General features: G+C 37.1%; 1 protein-coding gene across 1 annotated transcript in view; it reads left to right on the top strand.

Moving 5' to 3' along the window:
• The window catches only part of LOC105524243 (thrombospondin type-1 domain-containing protein 7B), a 543,827-nt gene that overhangs the window by 503,315 nt on the left and 22,959 nt on the right, over positions 1 to 17,553 (top strand). The window contains exon 19 of the mRNA XM_011959437.1: positions 5,625 to 5,770. Coding sequence (XP_011814827.1) covers positions 5,625 to 5,770 — 146 coding nt within the window. The remainder of the gene's footprint in view (positions 1 to 5,624; positions 5,771 to 17,553) is intronic.

The raw sequence follows: 17,553 nt of genomic DNA on the forward strand, positions 1-17,553 counted from the left end.
AAGGGAGCCCTTGGAAAACTGATGATCATTGACTCAACAGCCAAAGACTTCATGTTCAAGCTGTGAAAGTCAGTTATGAAACATCAAGATCTCTTACAGCTGTCATAAAATTATGTAAGAAATATCAATGACCAATTTATTATTTGTCCTAATAGTGAGTATATAATTGTAATCATAATATATATACTTGTGGATATTGGATGAAATAAACCCACTTCCATTCTTTTTAGTTTCAGAAAAAAAGTCTCATTTAAATATTTATTAGTATTTATTTAAAATAATTTCATTCCCATTTAAAATAGCTTCAGTTTTAAGTGGCATTTTTTTCTAACATGAATTATCTTCAAGTAATAAAGACATTTTGTATTCTCAGTTTTATTTTACAGAAAATTTATGCTCAGAGGAGTTAAAGTACTTGCATGTAGTCATATCATTTCCCAGTTGTTAATTGGAGAGAACTGTTTCCAACTAGAAACTTTTAATGCCCATTCGAGGCCTGTCTCCACCATATATCAGGTTTATTTTTTAGCTTTCTATTTTTTTTCTATAGATATGAGGTCTTGTTGTGCTGCCCAGGCTGGTCTCGAACTCTTGGATTCAAGTAATGCCCCTTCCTCAGCCTCCCAAAATGCTGGGATTACAGGCGTGAGCCACTGTACCTGGCACATCAGCTAGTTTCAAATTCTCTTTCTCTCATGTTCCATACCACACCATACTTTTACCTTTAATTTGACCACATCCTCCACTGCTTTCTCTCTCCCATCAAAACTCATCATTGCCAAAACAATTCCTTCCGGCTCCTGCTGTTCGGAGTTCTTGATAGAATAATTATTGCTGAGAGATAGCTGCTTGGTTGAATATTCCATCCTTTCTGAGATCTGGCATCTCAAGTAATACTTGACCACTACCCTGGGAGGTGGCAGGCCCCTTTATTGAGAACATCCACATTTTTTTATTTGAGGGATACATTTTTGGTTCTTTAACTCATACAATCAAAACATCCCTGACCTAAATAGAAAAAGAAACATAGAGATAACAATTACCCAACAGAAGTATCAGGTCCAGTAATTTTCTCTTACACTTGCATGCATTTATTAGCAATAATTTTTGTTGAACTTTAACATGAACCAATTAAACACAAAATGCATCAAAATACAGATTTACTATATGTTCCTTGGTTTCAAAAAATATTCTTGGAAGTAATAGGCATTGTTTGGAAATCTTCTCTTTGTGTTTGGGTACCAAAAGCTAGAGAAACCATATGGCTGTGCTTTCGATGAACGGTCTTGAGACTTCATTATTTTAAAAAGTAATAGCATCATTTTTTTCTTTTGCATTTATTAGATTTTCTCTACCTTCATGTCCAGCAAAACTTATCTGTCACCTTAATGGAAATAAATAAAATGGTTCTATAGTACTGGCCCTCAGCATGCCATCAATTCAAGACAAACTGGAAGTTATTTGGTTATAATGAAACAGAGCCTCTTAGGCTGTGATAAAGGTGACACCACATTGTCATTATACTTACAAAGATGGATGGCACAGCCTGCAATTATAAAGACATTAGGATAATAGGTATTTCAGTCAAGAGAATAAACATTAAAGTTATTATAAAACTTGAAGAGTATTTAAGCAAAACTGAATGTGAAATCTTGTGCCAAATGTGTTCATCTGGCAGGGACAACATTTGATGTGAATGACATCTGACCTGTATGATTTGAGTGATTCTGGGAAGAACATCTGTGTAAACATATACACTCCACGCAAGAGCTCTGTGCCTGGGGTTGCAGAATGAGCCCTTGCCTATATTATCACTGAAAGAAATTTTACCACTGATATGGTTTGGCTGTGTCCCCAACCAAATCTCAACTTGAATTGTATCTCCCAGAATTCCCATGTGTTGTAGGAGGGACCCAGGGGGAGGTAATTGAATCATGGGGGCCAGTCTTTCCTGTGCTATTCTCATGATAGTGAATAAGTCTCACGAGATTTGATGGGTTTATCAGGGGTTTCCGCTTTTGCTTCTTCCTCATTTTTCTCTTGTTACTGCCATGTAAGAAGTGACTTTCACTTCCCACCATGATTCTGAGGCCTCCCCAGCCACATGGAACTGTAAGTCCAATTAAACATCTTTTTCTTCCCAGTCTTGGTTATGTCTTTATCAGCAGTGTGAAAACAGATTAATACAGTAAATTGATACCAGTACATTGGGGCGCTGCTAGAAAGATACCCGAAAATGTGGAAGCGACTTTGGAAGTAGGTAACAGGCAGAGGTTGGAACAGTTTGGAGGGCTCAGAAGAAGACAGGAAAATGTGGGAAAGTTTTGAACCTCCTAGAGATGTGTAGAATGGCTTTGACAAAAATGCTGATAGTGATAACAACAATAAAGTTCAGGCTGAGGTGGTCTCAGATGGAGATGAGGAGCTCGTTGGGAACTAGAGCAAAGGTGACTCTTGCTATGCTTTAGCAAAGAGACTGGTGGCATTTTGCCCCTGCTCTAGAGATTTGTGAAACTTCGAACTTGAGAGAGATGATTTAGGGGACCCGGTGGAAGAAATTTCTAAGCAGCAAAGCATTCAAGATGTGACTTGGGTGCTGTTAAAAGCATTCCATTTTAAAACAGAAACAGAGCATAAAAGTTCAGAAAAATTCGCAGCCTGATGATGCAGTAGAAAAGAAAAAGCCATATTTTTTTGAGGAGAAATTCAAGCCAGCTGCAGAAATTTGCATAAGTAGCAAGGACTCTAATGTTAATTTCCAAGACCAAGGGGAAAATGTCTTCACCGCATGTCAGAGAACTTCACGGCAGGCCCTCCCATCACAGCCCGGAGGCCAACAGGAAAAGTGGTTTCGTTGGCCAGGCCCAGGGTCCCCATGATGTGTGTAGCCTAGGGACTTGGTGCCCTGTGTCCCAGCTGCTCCAGCTATGGCTGAAAGGGGCCGACATAAAGCTCGGGCTGTGGCTTCAGAGGGTGGAAGCCCCAAGCCTTGGCAGCTTCCATATGGCGTTGAGCTTGCAGGTGCAAAGAAGTCAAGAATTGAGGTTTGTGAACCTCTGCCTAGATTTCAGAAGATATATGGAAATGTCTGGATGCCCAGGCAAAGGTTTGCTGCAGGGGCAGGGCCCTCATGGAGAACCTCTGCTAGGGCAGTGCGGAAGGGAAACATGGGTTGGAGCCCCCACGTACAGTCCCTAGTGGGATGCTGCCTAGTGGAGCTGTGAGAAGAGGGCCATCGTTCTCCATCCCCATGAGTGGTAGATCCACTGATAGCTTCCACCATGTGCCTGGAAAAGCAACTGAATCATGGGGGCGGTCTTTCCCATGCTATTCTTGTAATTGTGAATAAGTCTCATGAGATCTGATGGGTTTATCTCATCTGAGGGGTTTCCGCTTTTGTTTCTTCCTCATTTTTCTCTTGCCACTGCCATGTAAGAAGTGCCTTTCACCTCCCACCATGATTCTGAGGCCTCCCCAGCCATGTGGAACTATAAGTCTAATTAAACCTCTATTTCTTCTCAGTCTTGGATATGTCTTATCAGCAGCATGAAGATGAATTAATACAACTACCATCTGAAATTCCATGTGTGTCTCCTATAAAAAGACTTAACTAGGTAGCTGTCTTTAATGTCTTGCTCATGTCTACCCAGCAGCATGATTAATGAAGCAGCTACTAGAGTAAAACTGCTTTGAATCTTGTTCTGCAGCCTACTTTGTTTGTTTGTTTTTTTAAACCCAAACAAGTGACTTAAATTCTCTGAGCCCCAGTTTTGTCATCTATAATATGGGAGAACAGTAGAATTTTCCTTTTGGGTTGTTATCACTATTAAATGAGTCCATGCATATGAAGTGTTGAAAATATTGCCTAACATATGGTACCAGCTCAATCAATGTATTGGTATTATTATATCATCACATATTTGCATATAACATAATATCACATCAATAATTTATGAAAATATAAATTAAACATATAGTCCACTTTACTTAATGTCTGTGAAGTACCATGTTAGGCATGGAAGTATAAACCTTAAGGAATTTAGAAGCCAGTGATTAGAACCCCCTGGTTTTCTTCAAGGATATTCTCAGAGATTTAGTTTACCACCAAATCTATGATAATATTCTGGTGGACGGTAAGAGGTCTAGTTCTTTGAAAGTGTGAGTCACCCTTACTTATCACTAAACTTGAAGGTATCTGTAATTGTTTCTATCCAGGGCTTTCAAGTGAATTCTATCTAGAAGTGAAGTCCTCACTAGCTTTCCATTTCTCTTAGGATATAAATGTGGAATCTTTGACATCAACTAAAAGACTCTGCTTGTAATAGCTTTAACAACATTTTCTCAAGCCCTTTGCACTATCACTCTCTGCTCCAGCTGCACTGGCTTCTATCAGGTCCTCAGACATGTGATCCTTTGTGCCTCACCATCTCTTTGCTCTGTGTGGCCCATTCTCTCTGCACATCATGTCTGACTTGCATCTTTTCAGATTTCTACTTAAAGTTCCACTGCTCATGGCAGTGATCTCTGGTTCCTTCTCAAAATGGGCTGCCATTCTAATTCATGCTTCCACAGAACCCTGTTTTTCTTTTAACATTTATCACAAATGCAATTACATAATTAACTTTATAACAACATTGGGAGTCCATCATATTCATAAATAACTAGTAGTAATTAAATTATATGTGCTGAGTACTTCATCAGAAAGAACCAGAGTGAGTAGGAATGAGAGAGTGAGAGTGAACGAGTGCAAGAGAGAGACAGAGAGAAGCACAAACCAATAATGTAGGTTATTCCATCACTATTCCACTTGATGAGCTGATAACCTAATGCTTAGGAGGGGGCAGAAGATGATATGGGAGCACTGCTGTTTCCTGAGCCAGTTTTACTAATCAATTGTCTTTCATTGCAGAACAGGAGGCTGGTATCTGCACATATGTTTTTTAAACATCTTGGTTCCTTCATCCAAGCCAACAACTTTATCTTGTGCTCAGTGAAGAAAGAAATTGGTTCTAAACCTCTGAAAAAATTATCTGTTTTGAATTAATTGAAAGACACTATTGGGACCTTGGGGTAGCACCTTCCTAGGGAATTTTTCAGGATAATTTGGACTATGTGTGATTTTTGCCTTACTTGCTTATGTTCATGCTTATGCTCATTGCCTCACAGAAGAGGCAATGCTCACTATTTTGGTTTAATATTTGTAATCCTGTCTTAAAATATGAGGTCTTTGATGGTAGAAGATACATCTGGCAATTTTACTTTACCCTAGCACACTACAGGATGCCTGGATCGTGCTAGAGCTTAATAAATAAATATTTATTAAATGAATTAACAGTCTACCAATGTTTACAAGATCAGTCTACTTGGCAACAATAGAAAGTTTGTACTTTGAAGACTAAAAGAAGTAGAAGACAGAATTTCAGATCCTTCAAGCATTGTGAAAACCTAGATAGCCTGTGTCTCTGTAGAACTCTAAATGAAAATGACAGAAAAACTAACAGTGGGATAGGACAGAGTTCAGTCTATTAAAATGAAGACTTACATGTATAAGGCAATGTTCTGTTCTTCAGGTCCCTTTCCTAGCCAAACTAACTGAAAAGCTGACACCTCCCTTATCATTTTAGGTCGAATGAGCCGGACTCGATTTATCATTATGCCAACCCAAGGAGAAGGACGGCCATGCCCCACAGAGCTTACCCAGCAGAGAACCTGCCCAGTGACCCCCTGCTACAGCTGGGTCCTTGGCAACTGGTCTGCATGTAAATTGGAGGTAGGTCGTGTAATGACAGTTAGACAAATATTCATCAGTATATTCAAAGCACTTGTCTGGTCAAACCTATGCGCTGATGGAATAAATTTCACAGCACCAGGGATCTGGCACAATGTATTTTGAATGCAATGTAGAACATGGAAAAATACAATCAAATGGCTTAACCTCATGCAGAGTGATATTGATAGGATAATAAATAGCCATTCATTAAGCACTGATTATAATAGGACAGGTCACAGATCCTTCAATCTCCTTGGCATCCTTTAAAATTCTGTTATTTTATTGGCTTGTTGGGAATATCAAAGTATTATTTAATTAGGCAAAAATCCTGATGCTGTGAAAATCTATAGCTTGCTTTAGATTGTTTAAGAAATTTAGATTTCTTAAAGAAGCACTTTTAGGATTAGACAAAATCTTGCATATGAGCAGAAAACCAAAAGTGTACAAAAGTTATATTTTAACATTATTACATGAACCATGGTTACTACATTTTCCTCAATTATTACTTTTTTATTGGCCTGACAGATAAAAGCCTAACAACATCATAATATATCACGTACCAAGAGCTTTTGCTAGATCAGCAAAAAGATCCTCTACTGCATTTTCTCTCTGGCTTCTTGCTTAAGAAATTGCACATTGCTTTTTCCTGCTTTCTTATCCTAGTAGTTTATCCTTCAGTTCATGTTCCAAAGCATACTTTAATTAGGTAACAATAATTTTGATTATGCATTAAGAAATCTGCAGAGTATTCTCCTAGAGATGTTTAGTGTTCCTGTCAGGATGACATTGTCAGGCAACATTATTATCTTGCAGAAGTTAAATGCCTATGTGTTTTAATAGGTCCCAGAGGAACAAAAATGCGTGGTACATTTGTTCAGTCTCATTTTTACAGAAAATAAGGTAACCGTGCTAATTAACCAATTCAGAAGTAACTTAATAGCTTTAAATATTAATACTTTGTCTACTAGTCTAAATTCTTTCCTAAGTATTCAGCAATATTTAAATGTTGTTTGGACTTACTTACAAAAATTGAAGGAATATTGCTCCTTATCATTGGGACTGCTTTGAAAGAATAGAGAAAATAAGCTCAAGGAATTTAGGAAGCCATTTCAGGGAAAGGCAGAGGAAAGTTGAACATTAGGAAGAAGAGAGAGGACAAAGGATGGGAGGGAGGGAGAGACAGAGAGACAGAGAACAGACAATGTCCACACTCCAAGTCTTACCAGAAATACAACTACTACTGTACCTTACCTGTTTGGGGCACTTTCTCTTTTATCTTCTCAGGTGTCAGGAATCTATACCTTTGATAGGCAAGTCTACCAACTTGTTCCATAGGAATATTATAGGAAAATGCCAAATGCAGTGTTTTGCTGTCAAATGTAGAGCTTTCGCAAAAGCAATAAGGACAAGAGTGGTGGGTGGTGGTCATTCTCTGTAGTGGTGCTGGTGATGGGTGGAGGGTTATGGCATCAATTGGAAATACCTAGTCTTGAAAGCCCTGACAAGACTTCTGGAGACCCACCAGAGCAGGGGATTGGTTTGTGCTTCCAGAAACTTCAGAGTTGCCTCAGATTTCTAGATACAGTGAGTCCCGTTCACTGACACTTCCACTTGGGAAGAAACTCTGGAGCTAGACTTAATCTATGCAAAACCTTCAATAAACAAGTCTATAGTTAATTATTCTAGGGTGGGCACTTGTCCAAACAGTGCCAATCAGCATTCTTCCCCAATAATTTAAAGTGGAATTGTTCTCATTCCAAGATACTGTAATCAGAAGCTCTTAGTGGCCACATTGTTCTACCTTAGAGATGAAGTCAGTCACTCAGAAGCAAAAAGCACACCAAAAATGACACAAAGTAAAGCAGAGGTGCAGGAGAAAGGGAATCATGACAATATCTAATTTGAGTTTTTCCTGACTTCCAGCTACATTCCTACTTTTCCTGCAGCCTAATTGTTAACTCTTTGCGAGATAGGTAACACCATATCTTTTTAAAAATTTTACTATACTTAAATTTATATATAAGCTGGATTTTTAACATTACTGATCAAAATGCATGTGGGCCTTTTTACACAAAGGAAAAACATCTTTCTACAGCTGCATTTGTGCTTCCTCTTGTCCTAGCATGTCCTTGCCTGCCAAACACAAGTTGGGAGCTCATTCAATGAGGGTGGTGATGATATTTAGGTGGCTGCTTGCCTTCACAAGTATCAACCCATAATAAAAGAAACTCGCGTGGGGCACAGTGGATGTGCCAATTCTGCCAGTATCTTCTGTGAAAAAGGAAGTATTTATCCTCAGGCATCACTTTCTTTTTTAGCATTTTCTAACTCTTCCCAAGTTTCTCAGCTGCTAACACATATATACCATATGCTCATAAATCTGCTTGAGGAGCTCAGATTCTGGAGTCTAGCAGCCCTAATTTTGGTCATGGTTCTGCCCATTTTTCTGCATTTCTGGCCAAGTCTATAAACTCTCCAAACATCTGTTTTCTTTTTTATATAGTGGGGGTAGCAGTAGTACCTATTTTGCTGGTTATGTGGGCAAGAACTAGATAAGTTATACAAAGTACTTTGCATAGTAATAGACCTAAGTTAAGAGCTCCATAGTTATAGTTAGTATTATAATTTTTATTAAAACTATGATTATGATTATAGGCACCATCTGCCTATTCACATCAGGCAGTAATGCCAATTCATTGTATACAAAACCTCTATTAATACTCTAGGCAATGGAGAATTAGCGAGAGAACCTGTGCCATTTACAGTCTTTCTCTTAGAAGCCTGGGTCTAATTTCAGGCCCTTGTGTGTAAGATCTATTGACTGTGGGTGAGTGAATGTTTGCTTTGTGACTGAAATCATTAATTCTGATGCTGATTTCACTTCACATTGTGACTGTTGTTGTCAAAGGTATAAGTGATTAAGGTTGAAGATGGACTGATCCCAAGATACACACTAGGAGCACAGCGTTATTTGTCTTGGATTTTAAAGTGATCTGTAGCATAAGTTTGTTTCCAGTTATTTCCTCACATTCTGTCTCATGGTGTGTTAAAAAAAAAAACACTTTAATAAACTGCATATTTTACCTAAGTGTCCATATATCAGTACTTTCAAAACTTTCAAGTTTCATGCATGTTGCAGTATCTTTAAACTCTTCTTTCCAAGTACACAAAGTCTGATACTCCACAGTAAAACATACACCTAGACAATTCTGCCATGAATCTATCATCTGGAATAATAAGTTATAAGTGAGCCCGCCCTTCCCTGGAATAATTTATACCTACTGTTTTTCACTCTAGGGAATAAACATTTACTAGAATATTTGCTTTGAATAAATCTATGAATTGATTTTGAACTTCCACTTATCTCCAAAAAATGCATTTAGATGTAAAATTATGGTGCTTTTTTGGGACAGTTTCATAACAGGCATAGAAATTATTAGAGCAATTCTGAAATACTGATAAAACAAATGTGGGAATGACTGTGCTGTGGTCTGAATGTTTGTGCCTCCTCCAAACTCACATGTTGAAACAACCCCCAATGTGATGAAATTCAAAGGTGGAGTTCTTGGAAGGTGATAAGGACACAAGGGCTCCACCCTCATGAATGGTATTATTGTCCTTATAAAAGAGGCCTGAAGGAGCTTCTTCTTCCTTTGCACCATTTGAGAACACTCAGAAGTCACCATCTATGAGGACCTGGCTCTCATTTAAACTCTTCAGGTGGGGCGTGGTGGCTCACATCTGTTATCCCAGAACTTTGGAAGGCCGAGGAGGGTGAATCACTTGAGATCAGAAGTTCGAGACCAGCCTGACCAACATGATGAAACCCTGTCTCTACTACAAATTTTTTTAAAAAAGTAGCTGAGTGTGGTGGCATGTGCCTGTAATCTCAGCTACTCGGGAGGCTGAGGCAGGAAAATCACCTGAATCTGGGAGGCAGAAGTTGCAGTGAGCTAAGATTGCCCCGCTGCACTCCAGCTTAGGTAACAAAGTGACACTCCATCTCAATAAAAAGAAGAAGAAGAAGAAGCACTTCAATGGTACCTTGATCTAGGATTTTGCAGCTTCCAGAACCATGGGCAATAAATTTCCATTGTTTATAAATTACCCAATCTAAAGTATTTTATTATTGCAACGTGAACAGACTAAGAGACTATCTTAGATAAATAAATCATAATCCTTTTAACACATCTTTAAAAGAGGGTACAGGGTCCCTAATTTATGTGACTACTCAGATTCTTTAAAGTTGCTAAATCATCTCCTCCAAGTTGCACTTTTTCTTTTGTGCCAGTATGTCTTTAAGTCACAACTTCCCTATGTCAAGAAGCTTTATGAGCAGCCATTCTATACCACCCTGCACCCTCCAGCAGCTTATCCGTGACCTTCCCTTGATGCCCAGCAGCTGCTGTCATGGTACCTTGGCATGGCTGATGCCCAACTGACCCGTCAGCCCATGGATCACTTGCTCCATGGCCTGAAACACTGTCATGACTGCTTTAGCGGGCCACCTTGTCCTTCTTTACTCCTGCCTCTGCAAGAGCCATAGCAGCTCTAAAATCTAGACAATGCAGTTTGGGAGTCCTGCAGGGGAAGAGGTCACAAGAAGGAGAGGACACTCAGTATTCAAGTGCATAGTTGTCAGACTGTCATCTAATAATGGATTGTAGCATGTAGCATACCTGACAACAGCAACAGAGGTGCAAAAAGACTGGGAAGTTTGAAGGCCTGAGTCCCTACTCTGATCTCTCTGTCTCTCTCTGTCTCACTCACTCACTTCTCCTATTCTCCCTCTTGTTTTGTCTCTTGCTCTCACCTTCACTTTTCTTCTTTGTCTTAGCATCCACAGCAGCAGCAATAATCACAAAGCCTCTAGCTCTTCCACCAACTTCTGGACTTAGTGGAAGCTGAGTAACACAACTTGGAAGTACAGAGGGTTAAGACTTCCTAAAATGACCATTGATCAATAAGAACTGGATCCTAGGAGTTGTTGACATTTAAATGCCTCTCCTTTCCTCTCCTCTCTGCTCTTCATAAATGGTACTGAGACATGGTGATACCCCATGACCTGTTTGGAAGATCATGTGGGTAGCCAAGAAACCAGCTGTGCTTGCTTGTGAAACTGAGGCCAGCTTGGTAACACACTACCTCATGTTAGCTTCCCCTCCTTTCCTGCTTCAGTTATCTTTTACCACTACTCTAGTCATACTGGGATTGCTTCTTAGGGTAAAAGGTTTGCCTTGGACTCTGTTTTCTGGAATATCTATGTGAAAACAGAGCTATCAACTGAAGTTATCCAAATATCTAATAGACTTCTTTGAAGTGTGAACACCTGACTAAAATCGAAGATACTCATCTCATGAGTGCCTGACAGAATTTTATTTATTTGTTTATTTTAGAACTATATTTTTGATACATAATAGACATATATATTTTTCAGGTATATGTGATAACTTAGCATATTCATATAATTTGTAAATATCAAGTCAGTGTAATTGGGATATCCATTACCTTATATATTTTCCTATATGCTAGAACAACTCAAATTATTCTCTTCTAGCCATTTTGAAATATACAGTAGATTATTGTAAGCTATAGTCACCCTACTGATCTATCAAATACTGGGTTTTATTTCTTTTATCAAACTATGTATTTGTACCCATTAATCAACCTCTCTTCATCCCCCCTCACCCCTAGCGTTCCTTGCCTCTGGTAACTATCAATCTTAACTCTCTCTCTTTATGAGATCCACCTTTTTAGCTTCCACGTATGAGTGAGAACATACGATATTTGTCTTTCTGTGTTTGGCTTATTTCACTTAATAAACTCCGGTTCCATTTATGTTTCTGCAAATGACAGGATTTTATTCTTTCTTATGGTTGAGTAATAGTCCATTTGTATACATTATGCCACGTGTTCTTTATCCATTCATCCATTGATGTGCACTTAGGTTGATTCCATAGTTTGTTGTGAATTGTGCTGCAATAAACATGGCAGTACAGTTGTCTCTTCAATTTACTGACCTCTCTCCCTTGAGTATGTATGTGTGTGTGTGTGTGTGTATATATATATATATATTTGTGTGTGTATGTATTCAGTAGTAGAATTTCTGTATATGGTACTTCTATTTTTAGTTTTTTGAGGAACCTCCATACAGTTTTCCATAATGGCTGTACTAATTTAAATTCCCACCAACAGTATTCAAGGGTTCCCCTTTGTCTACATCCTCACCAGCATCTATTATTACCTGTCTTTTTTATAATAGCCATTTTAGCCGGAGTACAATGATATCTCATCATGCTTTTGATTTGCATTTTTCTGATAATTACTAATGTTGAACATTTTTTTTTCATATGGCAGTTGGCTATTTGCATGTCTTCTTTTGAGAAATGTCTACTCAGGTCTTTTGCCCATTTTAAAATTAGATTATTTGGGGATTTTTGCTATTGAATTCTTTGAACTATTTATTTATTCTGGTTATTTATTCCTTGTCACATGGGTAGTTTGCAAACATTTTCTCCCATTCTGTTGGTTGTCCCTTCACTTTTTGATTGTTTGCTATGCGGAAGCTTTTTAGCTTGTTGTAATGGCATTTGTCTATTTTTGCTTTGATTGCCAGTGCTTTGATACCTTACATGCAAGAAAAAAAAAATCTTTTCCCAGACCAATATTCTGGAGCATTTTCCCAAAGTTGTTTTCTTCTAGTAGTTTCAAAGTTTCGGTTCTTAGGTTTAAGACTTTAATACATTTTGATTTGATTTTCATGTATATTGAGAGAGGACTAGTTTTATTCTTCTGCATATGCTTATCCAGTTTTCCCAGTAATATTTACTGAAGAGACAATGCTTTCCCCACTGCATGTTCTTGGCACTTTTGTCAAAAATGAGTTGGCTATAAATGCATGCATATAAATCTGGGGTTTTTATCATGCATATAAGTCTGAGTTTTTTATTTTGTTTCACTTGTCTAAGTGTCTGATTTTTGCCAGTGCCATGCTGATTTGCCTATTACAGGTTTATAGTATGTTTTGCAGTCAGGTAGTGTGATGCTTTCAGCATTGTTCTTTTTGCTCAGGATTTCTTTGGCTATTCAAGATATTTTGAGTTCCAGCTGGGCACAGTGGCTAATGCCTGTAATTCTAGCACTTGGGGAGGCTGAGGTGGGAGAATCCCTTGAACTCAGGAGTTTGAGACCAGTTTGGGTAACATAGTGAGACCTCATCTCTACTAAAACTTAAAAAAAAAAAAAGTTAACCAGGTGTTGTGGTGGATTCCTCTCGTCCCAGATACTCGGGGAACTGAGGTGGGAAGATGGCTTGAGTCTGAGAGGTCGAGGTCCTAGTGAGCCCTGATTATGCCACTACATTGATATTTTGAGTTCCATATACATTTTATGATTTTTTTCTACGTATGTGATGAATATCTTTGGTATTTTTATGCGGGTTGCACTAAATCTGTAAATTGCTTTGGGAAGTATCATCATTTTAATAATACTAGTTCTTCCAATTCATGTGCATCAAATATCTTTCCATTTTCATGTATCATCTTCAATTACTTTCATTAGTGTTTTATGCTTTTCCTTGTATAGATCTTTCACTTTTTTTTGGTTAAATTGATTTGCAGTTATTTCATATCCTTCATAGCTATTGCAAATGAGATTGCATTCTTGATTTATTTTTCAGGTTGTTCACTGTTGGTGTATATAATTCTACTGATTTTTGTATGTTGGTTTTGTATCCTGCAACTTTACTTAATTCTTTTATCAGTTACAAGAGTTTTCTGGCAGAGCCTTTAGGTTTTTGTAAGTATAAGATCGTATCATCTGCAAACAAGGCTAATTTGACTTCTTCCTTTCCAACTTAGATGTCTTTATTTCCTTCTCTTGACTAATTGTTATGGCTAACACTTCCACTGTTATGTGGTAACAGTAGGCATCCTTGTCTTGTTTCAGAACTTAGAGCAAAGGCTTTCCAGTTTTCTCCATTCAATACAATGTTAGCTGTGGGTTTGTCATATGAAATCTTTACTATTTTGAGCTATTTTTCCTTCTATATCTAGTTTATCAAGAGTTTCTATCATAAAGGGATATTGAATTTTATCAAATGCTTTTCAGCATCTATTGAAATGGGTTTTAGTTCTTGCTTCTGTTAAAGTTACATGTTATTCCTGCATACAGTGTATCATTCTTACATTCCTGAAATGAATCCCACTTGATCATGGTGAATGATCTTTTTAATGCATTGTTGAATTTGGTTTGCTAATATTTTTTCAGGATTTTTACATTTATTTTCGCCAGTGATACTGGTGTATAGTTTTCTACTTTTCCATGCCCTTTTCTGGTTTTGGATCAGGGAAAACTGGTTTCATGGAATAAATTATGAAGTATTCCCTCATCTTCAGTTTTATTTAAATAATTTGAGTAGAATTCGTATTAGTTCTACAATAAATGTTTGGTACAATTCATTAATGAAGCCATCAGGGTCTGGTTTATATTTTAATGGGAGACTTAAGTACAGCTTCAGTTTTCTTTCTTGTTATTTGTTTGTTGACATTTTCTGTTTCTTCATGGTTCAATCTTGATAGGTTGTATATGTCCAGGAATTTATCAATTTAGTCTAAGTTTTTCAAATCGTTGGCATGTAGTTGCTCATAATATACTGTAATGATTACTTGTATTTCTGTTGACTCAGTTTTTATGTCCCTTTTTGGGGTTCTAATATTATTTATTTGGGTCTTCTTTTTTCTTAGTCTAGCTAAAGATTTGTCAGTTTTGTTTATTTTTTAGAAAAACAAAGATTTGATCATTTGATCTTCTGTATGGTGAGATCACTTTCACTTATGGCTACTCTGATGTATATAATTTTATCTTTCTACTAATCTGAGGTTTGCTTTGTTCTTGCATTTCTAGTTCCTTGAAGTACATCATTAAATTTTTTATTTGAATTCTTTCTACTTTTTCAATGTAGACATTTATTGCTGTAAACTTCCCTCTTAATACTGCTTTTGCTGTATCTCATAGATTTGGGTTTGTTTTATCTCCATTTTCAGTGTTTTAAGAAGTTTTACATTTCTTAATTTTTTAATTTATTCATTGGTTATTCAGGAGCATGTTGTTTAATTTCCATGTATTTGTGTAGTTTTTAAGGTTTCTCTTGTTATTTATTTCTAGTAGCATTCCCTTGTGTTCAGAAAACATACTTGATATGATTTCTACTTTTTTGGATTTGTTGAAACTTGCTTTGTGGCCCGATATATGTTTTATTCTGAAGAATGTCCTATGTGCTGATGAAAAGAATGTATATTCTACAATTGGGTGAAATATTCTATAAATATCTGTTAGACCTATTTGGTCTAATGTAGTTTAACTCTAGTGTTTCTTTGTTGATTATGTGTCTGTCCTGTCAATTACTGAGAGTGGAGTGTTGAAATGTTCTGCTATTACTGTGCGGCGGTCTCTCTCTCTCTCTCTAGTCTCTCTCTCTCTCTCTCTCTCTTTAAATCTATTAATGTTTTCTTTATATATTTGGGAAGTCCAGTGTTGGATATATCAACAATTATAATTGCTATATCCTCTTGCTGAATTGACACCTTTATCATTATATAGTGACCTTCTTTGTCTATTTTTACGGTTTCTGATTTGTAGACTATTTTAGCTGATATAAATATAGCTGCTCCTTCTCTTTTTGGTTTCCAGTTGCATGGAATATCTTTTTTTATTCCTTCACTTTCAATATCTTTCACTATATGTGCCTTTATAGGTAAGGTGAGTTTCTTGTAGACAGTATATACTTGGGACTTGTTCTTTTATCCATTCAGATGCTCTATGTCTTTTAAGTGGAAAATTTAGTCTATTTACACTCAGTGTTATTGATAGGAAGTTACTACTGCCATTTTGTTGCTTGTTTTCTAATTGCTTTGTAACTCCTCTTTTCATTTTCTCCCCTTTTCCTTTGTGGTGAAGTTATTTTCTGTGGTAGTAAGTTTTAATTTGTTGTGTTTTACCTTTTTATTGTAAGTTTTTGCATTATGGTTACCATGAAGCTTACAGAAATATCCTGTATAACAAGTTATTCTGAAGAGATGACAAGTTAGCTTAGATCGCAAAGAAAATAATAGAAACAAACTAAAAAATTTATACTTTAACTTTGCCCCCCTGATATTTTGACTTTCATTTTTCTCAACTGACATATTTTTATATTACATATCTCTTAGCAGGTTGCTGTAGCTGTTATTACTTTTGATAGATGTTTATTTGGGGCTTCAAATTCAGTTATGAGTGAATTGCACACCACAATTACAGTAATAGGATATTCCATGTTTGTCCGTGTGCTTAATTTTTCCTGTGGGGTTTTATACCTTCAAATGCTTTCTTTTTGCACATTTGTGTTTTGTTCTTTCAAACTGAAGAATCCCCTTTAGCATTTCTCATAAGAGAAGTCTGGTGGTGGCGAATTCTCTCAGTTCTGTTTGTCTGTAAAGGACTTTATCATACCTTTATATCTGAAGGATAACTTTGCTGGATACAGTATGCTTGGGCAGTGGATTTTTTTCCTTCTGAACCTTGAAAATGTCCCACTCCCTCCGACCCTGTATGATTTCCATTGAAAGATCTATTACCAGATAAATGGGAGCTCCTTTATGTATTGTTTGCTTATTTTTTCTTAATGTTTTTAAGATCCTCTTTTTCTCCTTTGCCTTTGAGAGTTTGAATATTATGTGCCTTAAGATAGCCTTATTTATGTCGTATCTGTTTGGTGTTCTCTGACCTTGCAGTACCTGGATATTTATATCATTCTCAAGTTTTGAAGAGTTTTCTGAGTTTTTTTATTTGAATATGTTTTCTACACTTTGCTCTTGCTTAACTCCCTTTTGAGCACCAATAAATCCTATATTTGGTCTTTTAGGGTAATTTTCTATATCTTGGAGACAGTCTCCATTCCTTTTCATTCTTTTTCTCCTCTGACTGTGTGTTTTCAAGTAACCTGTCTTTGAGCTCCCTAATTCTATTCTCTGCTTGATCCATTTCACTTTTGAGAGCCTCTAATGAATTTTTCAGTTCAGCTAATGTAGTCGTTTCAATATTTCTGTTTTTTAAAATTATTATTTCAAACTCTTTCTTTGATAAATTTCTGAATAGATTTCTCTATGTTATCTTGGAGATCATAGAGTATTCTAGAAATTGTTATTTTGAATTCTTGGTCAGAGAGCTCACATATCCATGTTGTTAGGATCACGCAATGATTCCTTTCTTTATTCATCTGGGATGGTCCTGGTTCCCCATTTTCCGTGGTTTTTTTTTTTTTTTTTTTTTTAATGGACATCTCTGTCTTTATGTGGAAGGACTAGCTATTAATTCCAGGCTTGTCTGTGTGGCTTGTTTTGGTTTTTATTGGATATTATTTTTTAGTAATTCCTTGTAATTTAACTGTTGGTTTTCTTTCTTTTTTTCTGCTGCTAAGTTCTGGCCTTCTTTTAAGCACTAGATAGCGTCTTGAGCATAGGTTTGCTTTGCTTTGGTAAACAATTAGTGTGCTGCCTATCTGAATAAGGGAGGTCCCCAAGGGGATATCCCAATAGTGTGAGAAGGCTGGGTAGGGGTTCATGCCTAGGGGACCTGTGAAACCAACCTCCTACAGTATGGTGCTGCTGAACAGCCACTTTGACTTGGTATCTCCTTTGCATGAATTACAGAACAGAGTTTTCAGAGCTGGGGATAGTAGTCATACCTCCCCTTTGTCCCTGGATGTCCTTAGGGATGTTTCTTTCTTCAGGCACTTCCCATGCTTC

The sequence above is a fragment of the Colobus angolensis genome, unplaced genomic scaffold (assembly GCF_000951035.1).
Source record: "Colobus angolensis palliatus isolate OR3802 unplaced genomic scaffold, Cang.pa_1.0 Scaffold492, whole genome shotgun sequence".
Lineage (NCBI taxonomy): Eukaryota > Metazoa > Chordata > Mammalia > Primates > Cercopithecidae > Colobus > Colobus angolensis.